This window comes from Topomyia yanbarensis, chromosome 2 (genome assembly GCF_030247195.1).
Source record: "Topomyia yanbarensis strain Yona2022 chromosome 2, ASM3024719v1, whole genome shotgun sequence".
NCBI lineage: Eukaryota > Metazoa > Arthropoda > Insecta > Diptera > Culicidae > Topomyia > Topomyia yanbarensis.
The window spans coordinates 416,218,127-416,235,498 of NC_080671.1; the positions used below are offsets into that span (position 1 = coordinate 416,218,127).

General features: G+C 41.0%; 2 protein-coding genes across 4 annotated transcripts in view; both read right to left on the reverse strand.

Annotated features, from left to right (window-relative positions):
- The window catches only part of LOC131685153 (enolase-phosphatase E1), a 79,209-nt gene that overhangs the window by 40,565 nt on the left and 21,272 nt on the right, over positions 1–17,372 (reverse strand). The window contains exon 1 of one of the 3 annotated variants that reach the window (XM_058968640.1): positions 2,187–2,439. The exons of 1 other annotated variant lie outside the window; for it this stretch is intronic. In XM_058968640.1, the coding sequence (XP_058824623.1) occupies positions 2,187–2,249 (63 nt within the window). In that variant the 5' untranslated portion in view covers positions 2,250–2,439. Of the gene's footprint in view, positions 1–2,186; positions 2,440–17,372 lie in introns of those variants that run through there. One more of the 3 variants, XM_058968641.1, reaches the window with a different exon arrangement.
- Positions 14,094–15,128, reverse strand: LOC131685154 (uncharacterized). Its single transcript, XM_058968644.1, has 2 exons — positions 14,736–15,128; positions 14,094–14,674 (listed from the first exon to the last, which is right to left on the reverse strand). The coding sequence occupies exons 1-2, from the start codon at positions 15,059–15,061 to the stop codon at positions 14,131–14,133; spliced, it is 870 nt and encodes a 289-aa protein (XP_058824627.1). The 5' UTR covers positions 15,062–15,128; the 3' UTR covers positions 14,094–14,130.

Here is a 17,372-nt window from a genome sequence, read left to right on the forward strand (position 1 = left end):
GTGTTTGTCAAATTGACCACTCTTCGCATTTTTCTTTGGATACGTAAATCTCACACAGATCTTTCATTAGGGCCTAAATCGCAAATGTAAACCGAGTTTTCGCTTTTATATTAGGCGACTGAAATACTGCAAGATAGTGGAAAAAATTGATTGAAACTCGTTTCTGTGCGATTAATAATTAAAGAAAACAAAGCGGGAAACTTAAATTTTCTTCAAGAATCTCTATATAAATTATCGAACACATTTCTTTTTGAGATTTCCACTGTTTTTGGGTAGTATTCCAAAATGTAATGGTGGATTATGAAAAAATAATATTTTTGTTCGATTAATTAAAGATTAAGCGGATTTGTTGCTGTTTTGCTTATGTGCCCATTTGAAGTGATCTCGTTGATTTTCGTTTTTGATATTGCATTACACCAGTGTAGTCCGAGGGTCTACCCCAAAAAGGGAGAGCTGATTCGAATAAGAATGCAGAGTGGCAAATTCAAGATAAACCTCGTATGGTATATGCATATGCCTATGGGTGGTACTCTCTGAAAAGTTCAAAAAGCTTGTATGCTTTCTATTTTCAGATCGATTTGATTTAATTTCGTAAACCAAGTCAGATTTTCACGCCATTTGTAGTTTGACAAGACCAAATTTTAATGTTGGAAACGGTGTATACCTCAGAATGATCATTGAAAGGGTCCCTCGAGGTAATCGATATCAAGGTGCTTAAAGTTAGAGAATAAAAACTCCTTGATCGATATTACTCATTCAAACATGGATATAATAAATCCGCACCCACTGGTGTATAGCAACACGAAAACTTTCGTAAATTCAGCATATTATTTTTGTAACCATGAATTATTAGTTATTTTTAACCAATCTAACAAACCTATACGTTATTTAATCCATACTACAGGCTATGTGATTTCCTAAATTTGTAGCCATGACCTCACGTATATGGCACCCCTATCCCATTTGTATTGAACTGACATAAGTCAACATCTCAGCGGGCACATAAATTATGGGCCCCACTGACAGTTCAAATTGTTCTGCTCGTTTTGCTCGAAGCTCGACCTTCACTATTCAGACACGGCACGGCATGCTTCAATCATTAGATGTTTGTTAAAAAGTTTAAATATCGCACCGCTAATTGATGAAGTGTTGTTTTGAACATGTCGGTGAATAACAAAAACTTTTCATCATAATTCACCAACAAATTAAACGAACTCGAGTATCACAAAATTGTGTCGAATGAAATTGATTCTATTTATTGTGGATCGACCCTAACGCGACGTTTTAGATGTTGGCATAGAAATCATGGCGGCGTAGCAGATACCTGCATGACCTTATATACTGTTGTATACTGAGATTTTCGTAACCAATGCAACAATAAATAACAAACTATTTGTAATTTTATTGTCAACGATAGTCCGCTAGTGTAGACTGTTAATCAGACAAAAAAAAAATAAACGCCTTCCCTTTCTAAATTTATTTTGCACAAATCACCGCGTTAAAGTTGAAAAGGTAACTGACCGTATTATTTATCATATCAATTGCACACAGGTACAGTAGTTGCCGTTATGTGATTTCAAACTAAACACCGCAACGCACACAAACACCTAAGCGCACACATTTTCTGTGGCATTTCGTGCTAATCACGCAATAGCGTCAAACAATAGATCGTCGGATATCCGCAAACATCACCACAAAATTAGTAGATATGTGTCGAAACGAGGATCTTCTCCCTCAAAATAGCTCGATTTCGAACATCTTCTGGATCGATTAGAGCTTCGCGTCACTTGAAAAATTTTCCCATTTCATCACGCACGCACACTGCAGAGTTTTTCATTCGATGACACCAACACCACCACCCAACGAATGGGTCGAAAACCCATTTCGTGACGAGGGAAAAGATGGAAGCAAAGCTAGCGCTACTGCTTGACCGTACCGAGACGGAACCCGGAAAGGCTTTCTTCCTTTTTGAAATGCATCGAATCGGTCTTCGGGAGGAAGCATTTTTCCTGTTACAACGTGAAAAATCTAGTTCCGACAAACCCACGCCGATGTGGTAATTTTCCCTCGTTCACAAGACGAAGCACAAATAAAGATGGACATTTTTTCGCTCCCGCTCGAAATCCCAAGCGCGATGACGATACAAATCTGCTTCACACTTGCAAGAAAAATCGCTGCGTACTTACCGGCGTTTTCGCCTCAACTTCCGTCGGAGCGGCTGCTGTTTCTGTAGTATTCGAATCTGACATGATTCCAGGTGCTTCGACGGGATATTTTTACGGAAGTCCGTACAGCTTATAATATTCCAAATACGCGCTTTGCACAGGGTCAAAATAACATGAAACGTTTTTCCTCGCGAACGCACTCTCTCTCTTTGCAACAGCAGCAGCAAAGCCACAACACCACAGTTCAGCAAGCAGTCGAAAAGCAAACTCAACTCTGAACGTCGCTCTCGCAGTTTCGCGAACGAAAGCGACAGCGAAAGGGTACAAAAGGGATGACTGGAACAAGCTATATCGCTAGCTCGTTCTTTCACACGTATCGAACGAAGCGTGTGTGTGAGGTGCGGGGCAGCAACAAACAAAACGCGCATCGAAAAAACGAGAAAAACTCGCAAACCGGGAGAAATTGAACGAACGTTTGACGAACAAGATGGCCGACAAGACGCGCCGCTGCGTGTGCGCACATACGCGGCGATGTCAAAGACAGCGTTGTCAGATGGTTTTATAAGATAGTGGTATAATTTTAAATAAAAGAGCGATACGAAATTTATGTCGTATTTTCCAAGAACACTAAAAAGACAGACAAAAAAGAGTACAAACTACAGTTCGCATTGTGCTTCGGTACGTATCACATCGTTATCGTGTGCTGTGCTAAACGTTTCAATAACAAGCTATTATCCCATCTCTTTTCTTCTGCATATTGTGGAGCTGAACAATGCCAGACGACCAGCCGGTGCGTCGTGTGAGGAAATATAGTGCCTCACATGCGGGGCCTTACCTGGTTATTGCAGAGGCAAAACACGGCAATCTACACTGCTCTAAGATTGCTAAATCAATCATTAAGTCATTTGAATTGGACTATGTACGAGCTATTCCCATATCAAAAACCAAAATGAAAATTCTAATGAGGACTGGCGATGCTGCCAATAAATTGGTGGCCGAAATCAACGATAATGTGCAGTTTACAATTCCTCAACGTTTGGTTGAATGCCTTGGAGTAGCATACATCGAACCTGAGGTGGACAGTGCGGAATTGAAAACCGCGAAGGCTTTCGATAAATCCAAAATGGCGCAGGATTGTAATCCGCCGATAATTGACGCTCGACGTATTGTCAAGAAATCGGATGATGGCAAGGACATACCTTTGTATACGGTAATAATTACGTTTCAAGGATTAAATCTTCCGTCACACCTTGAAATTAATCAAGTACTGTACCCAATTAAACAATATGTGTACCCGATTCGTCAATGTGCCAAGTGCTGGCGTTTAGGACACGACAAAAAGAGCTGTAAAAGCTCAACCCGTTGTAACAACTGTGTCGATGAAGTTGGCTCTGTACATGAATGTAACCCATCTATACCCCGCTGTGTGAATTGCAATGGTTCACACCGTGCAAACGATCATAAACTATGCCCTAGAATTTCTCAACAAAAAAAGAAAGATGCTGAACGCCGTCAAACCTATTCTCAAGGTCACACCGATTGGTTCATTGCTGGAAACACCACACCAACAACTTTAGCTGCAATCCCACCCAACGTCAAGGAAGGAAGGCCCGCTTCCCCGCCGCAAATACATTATCCGGATGCCCCTCCACCCAAACGCAGATATGGTCCAAATGTTGACTTGCATGATGAGCTGCCCCGTCTCGAGGTACATATTTCGGATGGGGTATGCAATTCTATCAAGTCGAGCATTGGGTCAGACGAAGTAATGAAAGTCATCGCTGATGTGCTAGAAGTGTCGCTTGAAGAAGAAGATATGCGAGAGAAAATTAATGAGTGGGTTCTCTCGAAAATCACGGCAGTTGTAAATAACAAAGTGCAAGAGTATTTGTCAACACTAAGGTTATGATAATCTGTCACATCGACCTACCCACAGTATGTAATTCCACTGCAATGTCTACAGTGGAACTGTAGAGGTTTATTAAGCAAACGTGCATCTCTTATAAATATGATAAACGACCTAAATATTAATGTGTCCTTTCTCAGTGAAACACATTTTGATCGGTATACAAATTTCAATCTCCCCCATCATGTGATTTTCCGCAAAGATCATACCAGAAACTCAATGGGTGTCGCACTCGCAGTACGTAGAGAATTCAAGCCAACTGCTTATAATATAACCTCAATAGCAGGAATTCAACAAACAGCTTGTCAGTTCAGCTGTAGCGCTGGAAAAATTACGGTAGTTTCAGTATATGTACATCCGCAAGCATCAGTTTCTCAAGCCGAGTTTGAGAGCTTCATGTTATCAGTACCTTCACCGTGCATAATAGGAGGAGATTTCAACGCAAAACACCCCTTATGGGGCGACCAATCGGAAAATCGTCGGGGGCACCTTCTGTCTCAGGCCCTGGATGCATGTAACCTGGTAATCCTGAATAACAGTGAACCGACTCGTTTCGATGCGAACCGGTCATGGAGCTCAATTGACATCACGTTTGTTTCATCGGAGTTGAGTTTAGACTTTATCTGGGAAGTTCAAGAATCACCATGTGGAAGTGATCACTTCCCAATTATATTTGGATCTGCTGCAACATCAATCACAAAGCATTATGGACCAATAAATTTTAAAAAAATGGACTGGAACAAATTCACCGATAAACTTGACGAACGAATAGACAACTTTTCAGACGAACCAACATTTGAGCGCTTCTTTGAGTGTGTCTGGGAGGCTATTGAATTTTCGGCGGTTATACCGAAACGAGTTTCTAACATTTCTAAAATATCGCAACCATACTGGGACGAGGAACTTACAGCAGCCAAAGCACTCACACGAGCTACATATAAGCTGTGGAAACGCTTACTGACTGCTGAAGCACATTATGAGCATACTGAAGCCGAACGTGCTTTCCGATCTATGGTGAAACAGAAAAAAACGGAATATTGGCACTGGTTCTGTAACTCCTTAGATAGCAACACTTCCGTCGATAAACTGTGGAAAATGGCACGGAGATTCAAAGGGCGTGTGGCTTCTAGTAATCGGCAAGCTACATCAGAGTCGCTGATTGAGGAACTGCTAGACCGACTGGCTCCTAGTACTGCAAAAAATTATCCGATACAATTCTCCAGTTGTAGCTGCAGCGACCAAGTAAGAGCCAACTTCTTCACAATGCATGACTTAAAGACCGTGCTGAAATCTGGTAAGGATTCTTCGCCGGGAATAGACGGAGTTCCCTACTCTGTCTTCAATCATCTACCGTTTAGTGCTTTGAAAGTATTGCTGGGAATATACAACAATGTACATGCCGGTGCTGACATACCTCAGAGCTGGAAGAACTTCCAGATAGTGGCAATTCCGAAACCAGGTCAAGACCTAACTAGTGCTTCATCGATCCGCCCAATCGCTTTGGCATCTTGTTTCCGTAAAATTTACGAACTAATGGTTAAAGACAAATTAGAGCAGCATATAGAGAGCAGAAATTTTCTGCCCTTCGAAATGTGTGGATTTCGCAAGGGTAAAGGGACGATGGATGCACTTCATCTCCTCATCGATCAAGCATCAGCAGCATTACGGCAACGAGAACACATGATCATTTGCAGTATTGACCTGAAGAGTGCCTATGACAACGTCGATGTTAACCTGTTGGTTCGAGAATTGCGAACGACACATGTTTGCAACTGTATCATCAGTGCCATCTACAGGCTATTCGAAGAACGTATCGTTTCCATTCCCTTGGCTTCTCAAAATATACAGAGGACTACGTGGAAAGGTCTTCCCCAAGGATCTCCGCTCAGTCCTATCTGCTTCAACATCTATATAGCAGGGTTAATGAAAAACATTCCAAATGCGGCTATTAAAGTTGGTTACGCTGATGATATTTCTGTAGCGGTTCGTGGATCTGTGTTAAGGGATAGCTGCAACGTATTACAAAGGGCTATCGACAGTATGATTCAAAGCGTGTCTGATCTGGGGTTGGAGGTCTCTCCAACTAAGAGTCGTGTTATGGTTATTTCAAGAAAACAAATGGAAGAGCAACCGTCAATTCGTATCAATGAATCAATTGTTACTTGTGTGGGCTCGATGAAACTGTTGGGAATGCATATAACTGAAAAACTGTCCTGGGGTCTTCATATTTCCGAACTGAAGCGGCGTACGATGCCATATGTGAACTTTCTGCGCAGTGTGGCCAGTCAGTATTGGGGTGCGCATCCCTCAGCATTACTAAATATCTACAAATCATGTGTGCGATCAATATTAGAGTACGGTGCCATCTTCCTGGTCAACATTACAAAGCGAGATGCATTAGTATTGGATAGGGTTCAATGGGCGTGTATCCGAGTATGCCTAGGAGCCACTAGAACAACTCATACTGGTTCCTTAGATATACTAGCGGGCCTGACCCCACTAAGCTTGCGACGAGAATCAGCGGTAATACGGTTCGTTAATAAACGCCTTTCGTTAGAGTCGTGGTATGAGCGCTTTGCAGCGCAAACGATCCGCGACAGCTGTAATGCCACAGCTATAAGCCAGGCGGTTCTACAGTTTCACGAGTATCATCCGGTACAGCAAACCGTGCCAAATTTGCCATGCTTCATGTTCCCTTTGGAAATACGAATGAAGAGACTGAAAGTTGATCTGTCCATCAAGAATCAACTTTCTCAAGAGCATCATGTATCTGCATCTGAAATTGTCAACAAAAGAGTTAGAGAACACTATGGAAACGTCAAAATATTTGCTACTGATGGATCTAAAGATAACAACAATGTTGGCTATGCCGTAGTGAATGACTCCGGTATTCCATCTATTAAAACAAAGCTTCCTTCAACAGTGTCGGTGTACATGGCTGAATTGTTGGCTATTCGCAAAGCTGCTCAACAAATCGCATCGATGCCCATGGGGAAGTACGTGGTAATGACGGACAGTTTAAGCAGTGTAACAAGTCTTTGTAATTGTAAGATAAGTTCAACGATTCCAGTAGCATGGTTCGACATAAAACGCGAAGTTATTTCAGCTGAAAACAAAGGTTCAGAATTAATCTTCATGTGGGTTCCGTCCCATAGGGGAATAACAATAAACGAGTTAGCTGATCAAGAAGCAAAATTGGCTTCTTGCAATGGTTCAACTTTAGAAGACTATGTCATCACTAGTCTCGACGTAACATTCCCCCACAGGCTTCGTGTTAAAGAACGATGGCAGGCAGCGTGGACGACCGGGGAAAAAGGTCGTTTCTGTTATAGCATACTACCGATGATTTCGTTTAAACCGTGGTTCCAGGATTTGCAACTCTCGAGAAGGCAAGTAGTAATCCTTTGCAAACTAATAAGTAACCATTCACGACTCCCTGCACATTTGTGTCGCAATGGGATAATCGATGATGACATGTGTTCCTGTGGGTCAGCAACAGCAGATTCGAATCATATAATTTTCAGCTGCACAAGGTTCGATGGACAACGAGAGAAGTTATGGCGGATTCTCCTTAGAAAGCACATAGTGCCAGATATACAACCAGTACTAAAAGCGAACGATAGAGAATTATTTGTGGCAGTTGCCGATTTTATAATCGAATGTGATATCGATCTGTAAACAAGATTAGGTTTATGCATATGTTTCCACTTGGCAGGGCTATGTTTTAGAAGTTAAGCCAATTAATTTTAGATAAATAAAAAAAAAAAAAAAAAAAAAAAAGAGTACAAACTAATTTTGGAGAGGTAGCTCCAAAGCATTTTATTTTCCCCATTGTGGTATGGAAAATTTTGTAGATAGGAACCCTTCCCAGTACACACGGAGAACTTTTGAGGTATCGATAGCATTTTTCTCTGACACGAGACATGCAAAAATCGAACGTCATTTGCAGCCAGTCTATTTAACCCTTGTGAAGGCAAGCTAAAATCCTAACATTAAAGGGCAAGCCGGGCCTCTCAGGCCCGTCTAAATTCAAGCTCCTTTTTGCCGTTCTCATATAGAAAGGTTATGCAATCGGTTGAAATTTCGACTTTTTAACCGAGACCCGCAGGGCCAAATCTCTTGTACCATTCGACTCAGTTCGTCGAGATTGTAAAATATCTGTATGTGTGTATGTATGTATGGATGTATGTATGTGGCAAACAATCTCACCGATTTTTCTCTGAGCTGGCTGGACCGATTTGTACAAATTTAGTCTCAAATGAAAGGTGCAGCCTTCCCATCGGTCGCTATTGATTTTTTTTATTGATCCGACTTTCGGTTCTGGAGTTACGTGTTGAAGAGTACAATCACACAGCAAATTTCCATAGAAACTGATACCACCATGATGTCCAAATGATGCAATATATATTAAAATATGTTCAACATTACTTGGCTTTGCATGTCTTGATCATTAATGATCCACCGAAGGCACTTCGACCACATTGGCCAGCTATGGCGGTTCTTAATGCCCCGGGGGAACTTACCAAGTTCCTAAGATAATGTCATACCTATTTCTCAGCGAATTCTTTACCGATTTTTACAAACTTGGTTTCAAATGAAAGGTACAGCGTTCCTATTGTCTTCTGTTGAATTTCTAATTAATCCGATTTCCGGTTCCGGAATTACAGGATGATGAGTACGAACACGCAACAAATCCCGATTTCAGCGTATAAGGCGATGGATGTAAAAAGGTCAATTTTTTTTCCAAAAGGTACTCGGAAGATCACGTCGACTGTCGATTGGTTCTGAGCTCCATTTCGTTTGAAAACGACCAATAAATGTTTCTGGGTTGCTATTAATTTCTTCTGATGCATAACCGGAGTACATATTCATATTTTTCTGCATCAGATTCATCGTCGGAAGCAATATCATTCACATCTTCTTCCTCGCTTTGCAAATCAGTTTCGGAATCGTCTGCTGTTGAATTTGGTCGAATTTCTTCCATTATTTCAGATTCTTTGAGACGATTGCAAACATGGGCATATCGTCTTATAGCCATTTCAATTTTTTGTTGCTTTTAGATCTTACAATTTGAATAATTACGACAACTATATCACAAAGAATAGACAACAAAAATAGACAATAACGACAGAGTTAGGTTATGTTGTATCCAAATAATTGTCAAGTAGACCACAGTGGATGAAATAAAAGTATTTACCTAAAAAAATATGACACACGCCATTATCGTATGCTATTTTTACATTTCTTATAAAAGAAATGTATAGAATTCGCTCAAACTTTCAAGATTTTTTTCTTATATGAAAAGGTAAAAAGATAAAATCAATCAAAACATAAAAAAAATGCCTGCTACTATGAAGATGAACTCATCAAAATGTTTTTTTTTTCAGATAAATATTATTGTATAAAACCCGTGGTATTCCTAGTAAATATTGCATGTACACCGGGCCTGCCAGGCCCGGCTTGCCTTTTTGTGCATGTAAAAAATTCAAACATAGCTGCGCATCACTCCATAGATGAAAATTTAACAATTCATTATTTTTGTTATAGATTTCAAAGCTACTTATCAAAATTTCCATGCCCAAGCTTATACTGCATACACATTTTTTTGTAACTAAAAAATTGTAACGTGCCGGGCCTCTGAGACCCGGTTGCCTTTTTGAGGGTTAAAATATGTGTGTGAGGCAGAAAGAGTGGATATTTGAGACGAAAGATATGATTAACAGAAAAAATAAGAAAAAAACATCTATCCACAGGTCCCGACCCAGTTTTTTTCTATCCGTCTCTCCTTTCTTTTCATGTAAATTTTATGCATACGGTACTGGGACGGGACGTGTGGATACGAAAAAACCCAACATCCCGGTCAAACCATTCGGAATTTGATTCGGAATCCTGAATGGAGTCAGTATGGATTCCGAATCAAATGCAACAACAGGACTCCGAAACCGATTGAGTCGGTTGTTGCATTTGATTCGGAATCCATACTGATTCCATTCAGAATTCCGAACCGGTTCCGGAATGGGTTTAACTGGCATCGAGAGCAGCCAGTCCATTCAAAATATGTAAGGCAGAGAAAGAGGCTATACGATAAAATGAACAGAAAAAAACAGACATGAAAACATCTATCCGCAGGTCCCGTCCCAGATACGGTATATCCACTCATTTAATGCTTGTATAAGCGCTCCATAAGATATGACAATAATCCGGGTGACAAGGATATGGCGATGTACAGGCTTTAACACTATTCAACAGAGGGCTTATGGAAGTCGGCCTTTACCAGGTTCTCTGCTAATCATTACTTTAGCTGGTCTCTCTTCCGGCATTCACGCTATATATGTCCAGTGTATGTAGTCCACTGTTTTATCGACCTTCCAATCTTAGCCTGTTTCTATGCTTGGTACAGCTCGTGGTACATGTGTCTGTGCCACTCTGTATTTTATACTGCACCGCCGAATATCTAACGCAGAAATATTTTCTCAAGCATACCTAGCACCAGATAGACAGCTTCCTTCACCACCCGTGTCTCGTGGACGTACAGAGCAACAAGGAGTATCAGCGATTTCTCTAAAGCAAGTTTTGTGCGCATCTGTAGGCTACGAGACATTAGCTGACTACGTAAACCATAGAAAATTCATAGCAATACCCCTTTTTACCTCACGGTTAATATCGTCATCACATGTAACAAGTGTTCCAATTTATCTTGGAATTCGTCGACCATCTCATAGCCCATCGATTTCCATCTCGGAACCTACACTGTTCCGTTTCATGTCATGCTTCATCCGCGAAGCTATGAGAATTGGTCCGTTCCTTTACACAATAGATTATAGAACCCATATCCCTGCTTTAATTTATCTAATATCACAAACAAGTCGGATCGGATGTCTTTCCGAATATTTTGACGCTTGGTTTTGACCCATCCAGAGTCACACGAATCAGTTTTATCTTAAAGCCATGTTCAATCATTATCTGAAACCGCTCGTTTCGAGATAATCTGGAAACAGGAACTTCGCGACAATCTGGATCGCGTACCGCATTCATCGGACAACCAGGAAATGTGTTGGGCTCAGAGCAAGCTCATCGGAAAGATTGTTCGACAACGGCGCGACTGGGCAAAAATTTAGCAGTTGGCTCGACCTGAACCAATGCGGTGTGGAACGCATTTCCGAAGAATTTTTTTTCACGGACTTTCCGCAGGCTTCCCAGATTTTACCGAATGTGAGAGAACAAGGTGGGATGAAGTGAAACTGTATTTCGTCATCTGCGCATTCGTTTGCTACTGCATCTTGGAGACCCGGGGTTCGAAACAGCTTCTGGAGTTCATCCAGTTCTGCACTGTGCTCCAACGAAGTTCGTGGCGTTGTCGCAGTAGATATGAATAGGCTCTCCTGTACGGGCTGTCAAATCTTCGCAGGCTCGCAACGAATGTGCCGTTTGTCAGATCTGACACGAGGTTCAAATGCACGGCTTTGGTAGCCATACATACCTATACGGTGAACTACGCGTTGAAGAATCTCTTATTTCGAAGTGTGGTTCTCACGTATATTGGCCCGATCAATTACTGTAACGATTTGGGGTTGGCACGTGCGCAGGCCACGCAGCCGTGTACAATGGTGCGCTAAGATCCGTCCGCCGAGAGGCCAGAATGTTTGGCACAACGAGAGTAGCAAGCTGGGACCGACATGGAACATCTTATTGTGTTCTCTTGTGGCGATCGTCTCGGTGAGATGATGTTTGGAGAGGACGATTGGGTGCCTTTCGTCGACGACAGGTATTCCAGTATTGTGAAGTCGGCTGCTGACACGAATAATGCCGTCCATGAATTGTGCGTGCAGATATCGTGATTTAGATTTACGATGGCCTTTCCGACGATTTCAAGTTGACGTATTGATTGAACATTGTTCGATAAATATCAAGAGCCGTCAACGGGCCGACAAGAATTGGTTGGTTAGTATTGCGTGCCGATACGCAGTAGCTGACGGAGATTGGAATACCGATCGACGATATCTGGCGGTTCTTCATTCACGACCGGAAGGGCAATAGTCTGTCAGACCTCCGGTTGGTCTGAGATTGGCTTTGCTAAGAAGACATACTTCGCTACCCAAGGAGCGAACATTGATTACAGCCACTGCGATCCGTTCCACCACAGTGCAGTGGAGAGGAGTTCATCGAGATCCATTCCGAGAGAAACAAGATCGGCGGGATTGTCTTCGGATGGGATACGATTCCAAACCGAGTGAGACGTCAGCTCTTGAATTTTAGCTACGCGATTAGGCAACAAACGTCTTCCATGTCGATGGAGTTGCGGATCTCCAGTTTAAGACAATGGAAGATATGTGGTGGTGGCGATGTCAATTCTGTTCTGAACTTGTCTCAAAAGTCAGGACAGGAGATGATCTCCATTCGTCACGAAATGGTCCTCGCTGTATCGTTTCGACGGAGACCATCCCTGTGCATAGTGGACTCTTTAAGCTGTCAGAATTTCTTGACGAATTTGTTGAGTCTACAGTCATTGACCACTGTGCGCCGGTCGTGTTTTTCGTTCCTCGTATACGTTGAATTTAATACTAAATATTTATCTTTCCTGTTGAGAAAAAGTGTCGAACTGCAGCAATTACTTTATGCGTTATATATCCTGTGATTGTCAAAGTGCAAAACGAACGCAATTCTACGATATTTTGCATAACTGTCTGATTTATCTCAATTATCGAGGTGCCATTGTTCGTCTGATCGAAGCGTCGCTATTGATATTTTTCTGTACAGAATGGTGTGCGAAGTGTGTGATACGGCGATCGATTGCAAAGTCGATATTATTACTGTGTGTCAAGGAAGCTGCTGTAAACGATTTCATGCTCAATGTGTGGGATTGAATGAGGCTAACATCAATGCACTCACCAAAAATATTATCTGGTTATGCGATAGATGTTTGGAAGCATTCATTGAAACTGTCGCTACCTCACTGACTGAGTCGTCAGAGCCAAACCCATCTTCAAACAATATCGAATATGAGGTGGCTTATATGAAATTAAAAATCGATGAAATTCAAAGCACATTATCTCAACTATTGCCACAGAAGCGTTCATGCCCATTCAATTCTACCCCGGTTTCGTCTGTGGATCCACCGAACGAATCGAGGAATACAAGTCGGATTGATTCACCAACCGGTAATGCACATAGAAGTGATATGGAGTTCTCTTTGTTCCTGTCGAATATAGAACCTCATGTTTCCGAAAGCGAGTGAGTGCCTTAGTTACCCAGTGTCTCGGGCTCAATTCAACTGATACAACTGACATCAAAAAACTTGTTCCCGGGTGGAAGTCAGTCGATGATATTGATTATGCGTCGTTCAGGATCGGGCTTGATGGAAAGTGGAAGCCACTAGCCCTGCAGGCGACTACTTGGCCTCGAAACGTTCGCTACCGTGAATTTGTCAACCGAAACAACACGACGTGGAAACCTGGATGTTGAACATCACATTACGACTATTGAAGATTTTGATTATTTTATTTATTTACAATTATAAGTGTTTATTTCCAAATGACGAACTGTGAGAAGTGTTATATTTTTTTTTGTATGAAATGTATTGTTAAAATTGTGTCCTGTATGAATTGTATATTTTGTAATTGTAACTAGTATAAGGAACCACCATTGGGGCCAAGGGGCCTGTTGGTGCAAATAAATAAATAAAAAATCAATCCATTGCGCAGGGCTTACTTAACTATCATTTATGTGGATCGTTGTGATCATGATTCTTCAGCAAACACTCTCCAGAGCCGACTCCACCGAATTCTGTATTCTACAGTAACGGTGACCCAGGAAACCACTAAGCACGAAAGTAAGCATTATATTTATCTTATAACAGACAAATGTTTATAAGCACCAAGAATATCAAGCATTAAAACATGCCGTATATGGGTATATGAAGCTTTATTGTAGTGCTTATAAACCCTGTAGCTATAAGCCAGATACGGTAGTCGCAGATGCCATTTTGATGCCTGTTATGGTTGATATTTCCGCGGTATGTAATCAAAATAGAATTATCTTTATTATTCCGTACATGATATCTCAAATATCGGCTGTTAGAAAGGCTTTAACTTGTTCCCACTTAGTAAATATCCAAAGAAGCAAATTTCGACCAAATGACTGCTCCGCGCTGCGCTCCAAAAACTCCACCCGATACGTTAGTAATATCAACGGTAGGCACAGCATAAAAATCGTGATTATAAACATCAACAATATGCCTGCGACCCAACACCATGGTATTCCAGCTCGCTTGCCTTCCTGCTTCTTTTTATCCGATTCACAAATGTTCATAAAACTGCTACTGGCAGTTAACTTTCTAAGCCGCTGTCCATCACCTTTGGAAGAATCCGGCAGCATTTCTTCATCGTGAACGACACTGAACACAGCCTGGCTGGGAAGCGTCTCCAAACCGGCATCGATGGCAGTGTTGTCACCCACCAAAAATCGAGACTGATCCTCCTGACTGGCGTTGGAAATTTCGAACAACGTTGCCTGAGTTGTTGTGTTTGCCTGGCTCAATTCTGATTGCACACCACTCGTGATGGTAACGTCAGCGTCTGTGTTAAGCAGTTCTTTGAAAACTTTTCTGAGGACAATGAAGTGGGCATTTTGTTATTTGAGAAAACTTCCAACTTAACTATTTTTACCTCTGGTCTATGGAAAACGCAATCATAGGCGGAAGCCTTTGAACGATCTGATGCAGTGGTAAGACGTCAGGAACCACAGCAACATTATCGGTGCTATGTTCTTCTATGATGACATTCCGCTGTTTCTGGACGGTTGCTTCCTGCTTGGCAGGAGTGGCCTTCGAGGGGCGACCATCTGCACCCAATATCACTCGTGGGGTGGATTGTTTGGGACTAGAAATTTTAACTGTCTCAAGCTTCGACGTAGGTCTTGGAATATTCGAATAGGAAGAAATCCGTGTGGGAGGTGAACGTCGAGGATTTTGCTTCACCGGATTGTGACTCATGATGTGTGATTCTTCCAGGGTAAAAATGAATGAAAAACTGACAATTGTTTCAAAAGAATACTAGATTTCCGATTTATCAACTGCCGCTGCTGCCGGAAGGCATGTGAAACGCGACGCGTGTCAATGCGAAGCGCGATACGCAGCATGTTGGCGGAAACGTGATGAGATGGATGAGATGCGTGCGAGTCAGTCAGCCAGCAGACAGTAAACTGATAGCATGTTCGTTTTTTTCTCTTTGTGCCACACCGGTTCAGCGAGAAACTACACTCAAGTTTGAATAACTGTCAATAACGAAATTGCACATTTTATTTTTTTTAGAGGACTGGTTCTGGAGTTGTGAGCTTTCATGATGATGTGTGTGTGTGTGTGTTACTACCACCTATTGTAGCAGGACCACCGCCCATAGCACTGGGCAGTCCTTACACTACAACTTGATCAAGCATTGCCCACTGACCATATTCAGCAAGCCACTACTGTATGATGGGCCAAAAAGGAATTGGGCAGCGGGCAAGCAACTTCGCTTGCACGTACCACGGAAATGATTAAGATTCTCTTTCCAATGGCAAGATCATATCAATCAGTCGCAATACAAGCCGTTGTGGTGAAAGGTAGCCCCAATAGGTGGGGAGAAGAGCCCGCCCAATGTTCACAAAATGTTAGCAACAGGAAGCTACTCCACTCTTCCTGTCCAAATCGCTTCAATCGGGTGCCCTGATGGCCCTGATTTAATTTGATTTTATTTTATAGTTAAGTATGTATTATAGATTCATAAGGTCATATAATGCCTGAAAAATTATGTTTATGTAGGGGAATTGTGGGAAAAACCGACACTGTGGGTAAAACCGACACCCCACAACATTTCCTAGAAATCAAATTTTTATTCATTTCATAATGATACATTATTATTAGAACGTTTATTTAGAGCATTTGAAGAAAAATTGGATTTACGTTAGTACGCCGAATGTAATAAAAATAAACAAAACATACGACAGCAGCGTTCATACTCGTCTGGATGTTAAATTTCGTTGGTAGATTTTAAGGTTTTAACCGAACAAAAGCTTTTCAAATCGCCACATTTTTCAGTACCTATTATTATCGGCCTGTCCTATGATCAACTAGGTGCATTGAAGACGAGTTTGAAAAATTCAATATTTTTAATCGCTTTTATAAAAAAATGTGCGCTGGTGGGGTAAAACCGACACCCTATGGTTAGGGTAAAACCGACACGCTGTTAAGATGGTTGTGTATATTTGCGATTCATTTCAAAATACTGGGGATCTTTGTGACACTTCAATTAGCCTATTAGAACACTATAGTATCAACAGAAATGCACAGAAATACTTTTATTGTGTTTATTTCTTGTAAGTCTCATTAAAAATCAAAAATTGGAATTTTTGCTTATCTGATTCTATCGAAGCTGTAGCTATTTCTGCAAAAAGCTCATCAAACCAAATTTCTAGTGTTCTCTTCGTTAGTCATAGACGAACTTTATCATAATGAGACAGTGATCTTATGTATATCCCAATAGATCGTTGATGATCAGAGTCCGAAAAATCAAATATGAAAAAGATAGTTTTACTAAAAAGTGTGTGTGTGTCATCCAATTAGCAGAACGTAGAACGCTTGCAAATCTTCTCTTACGAAATAATATGAAACTGGAGGTTGCAACGATGTGCGCAAGGATTATTTGAAAATACTCATCAATAAATAATCCTATAGCATAAAATACTCTTATTTATAGTACTACGCTTTCGAACTTTCTTCCCCTCACTACATGATGAAGCAATAAAAAGCACATATTTGCATCATACATACTCACACTTTATTATTCACGCATATATCTCATGTTTAATAAAGATAAAGATTTTAATAAAGTGGAGAGAAAATAAATTAAAGGGGGTGTCGATCTTACCCCTATAGGGTGTCGGTTTTACCCGCAGTGCCTACAAAAAGTCACTTTGTTTTCCAAGTTTTACAACCAATAATTTTTAATGAAATTAATTTTTTGAAGTGCTGAAAAAATTAAGTCTTGTTAAGAATTTTCTGAAGAAGAATTCTGCATAAAAACTATAATTTTATTGGTTTGGTGGCAACTTAGAAAAATTGTTAAGCTTAAGGTGTCGGTTTTAACCATAATTCCCCTAGCTATAAGTACCGCTCCTGAAGTTGTAAATAAATTTTGTGTTTTAGTTGATTGCCATTCTTCGTCATCATTAGTCATTCTCTGTGAAATTATACAAAATGTAATTTGTTATAATCCTTGATTTAATTTAAACCATAGTTTGCCAGTGACGATATAACTGAATTTAGT

What these genes read in the sequence shown, in the direction of transcription:
- LOC131685154 (XM_058968644.1), bottom strand. Translation starts at nt 15,061, where the DNA reads ATGAGTCACAATCCGGTGAAGCAAAATCCTCGACGTTCACCTCCCACA. An exon ending in GCGTTTTCCATAGACCAGAG is followed by an intron (nt 14,675 to 14,735) that starts GTAAAAATAGTT and finishes CATTGTCCTCAG; the next exon opens with AAAAGTTTTCAAAGAACTGC.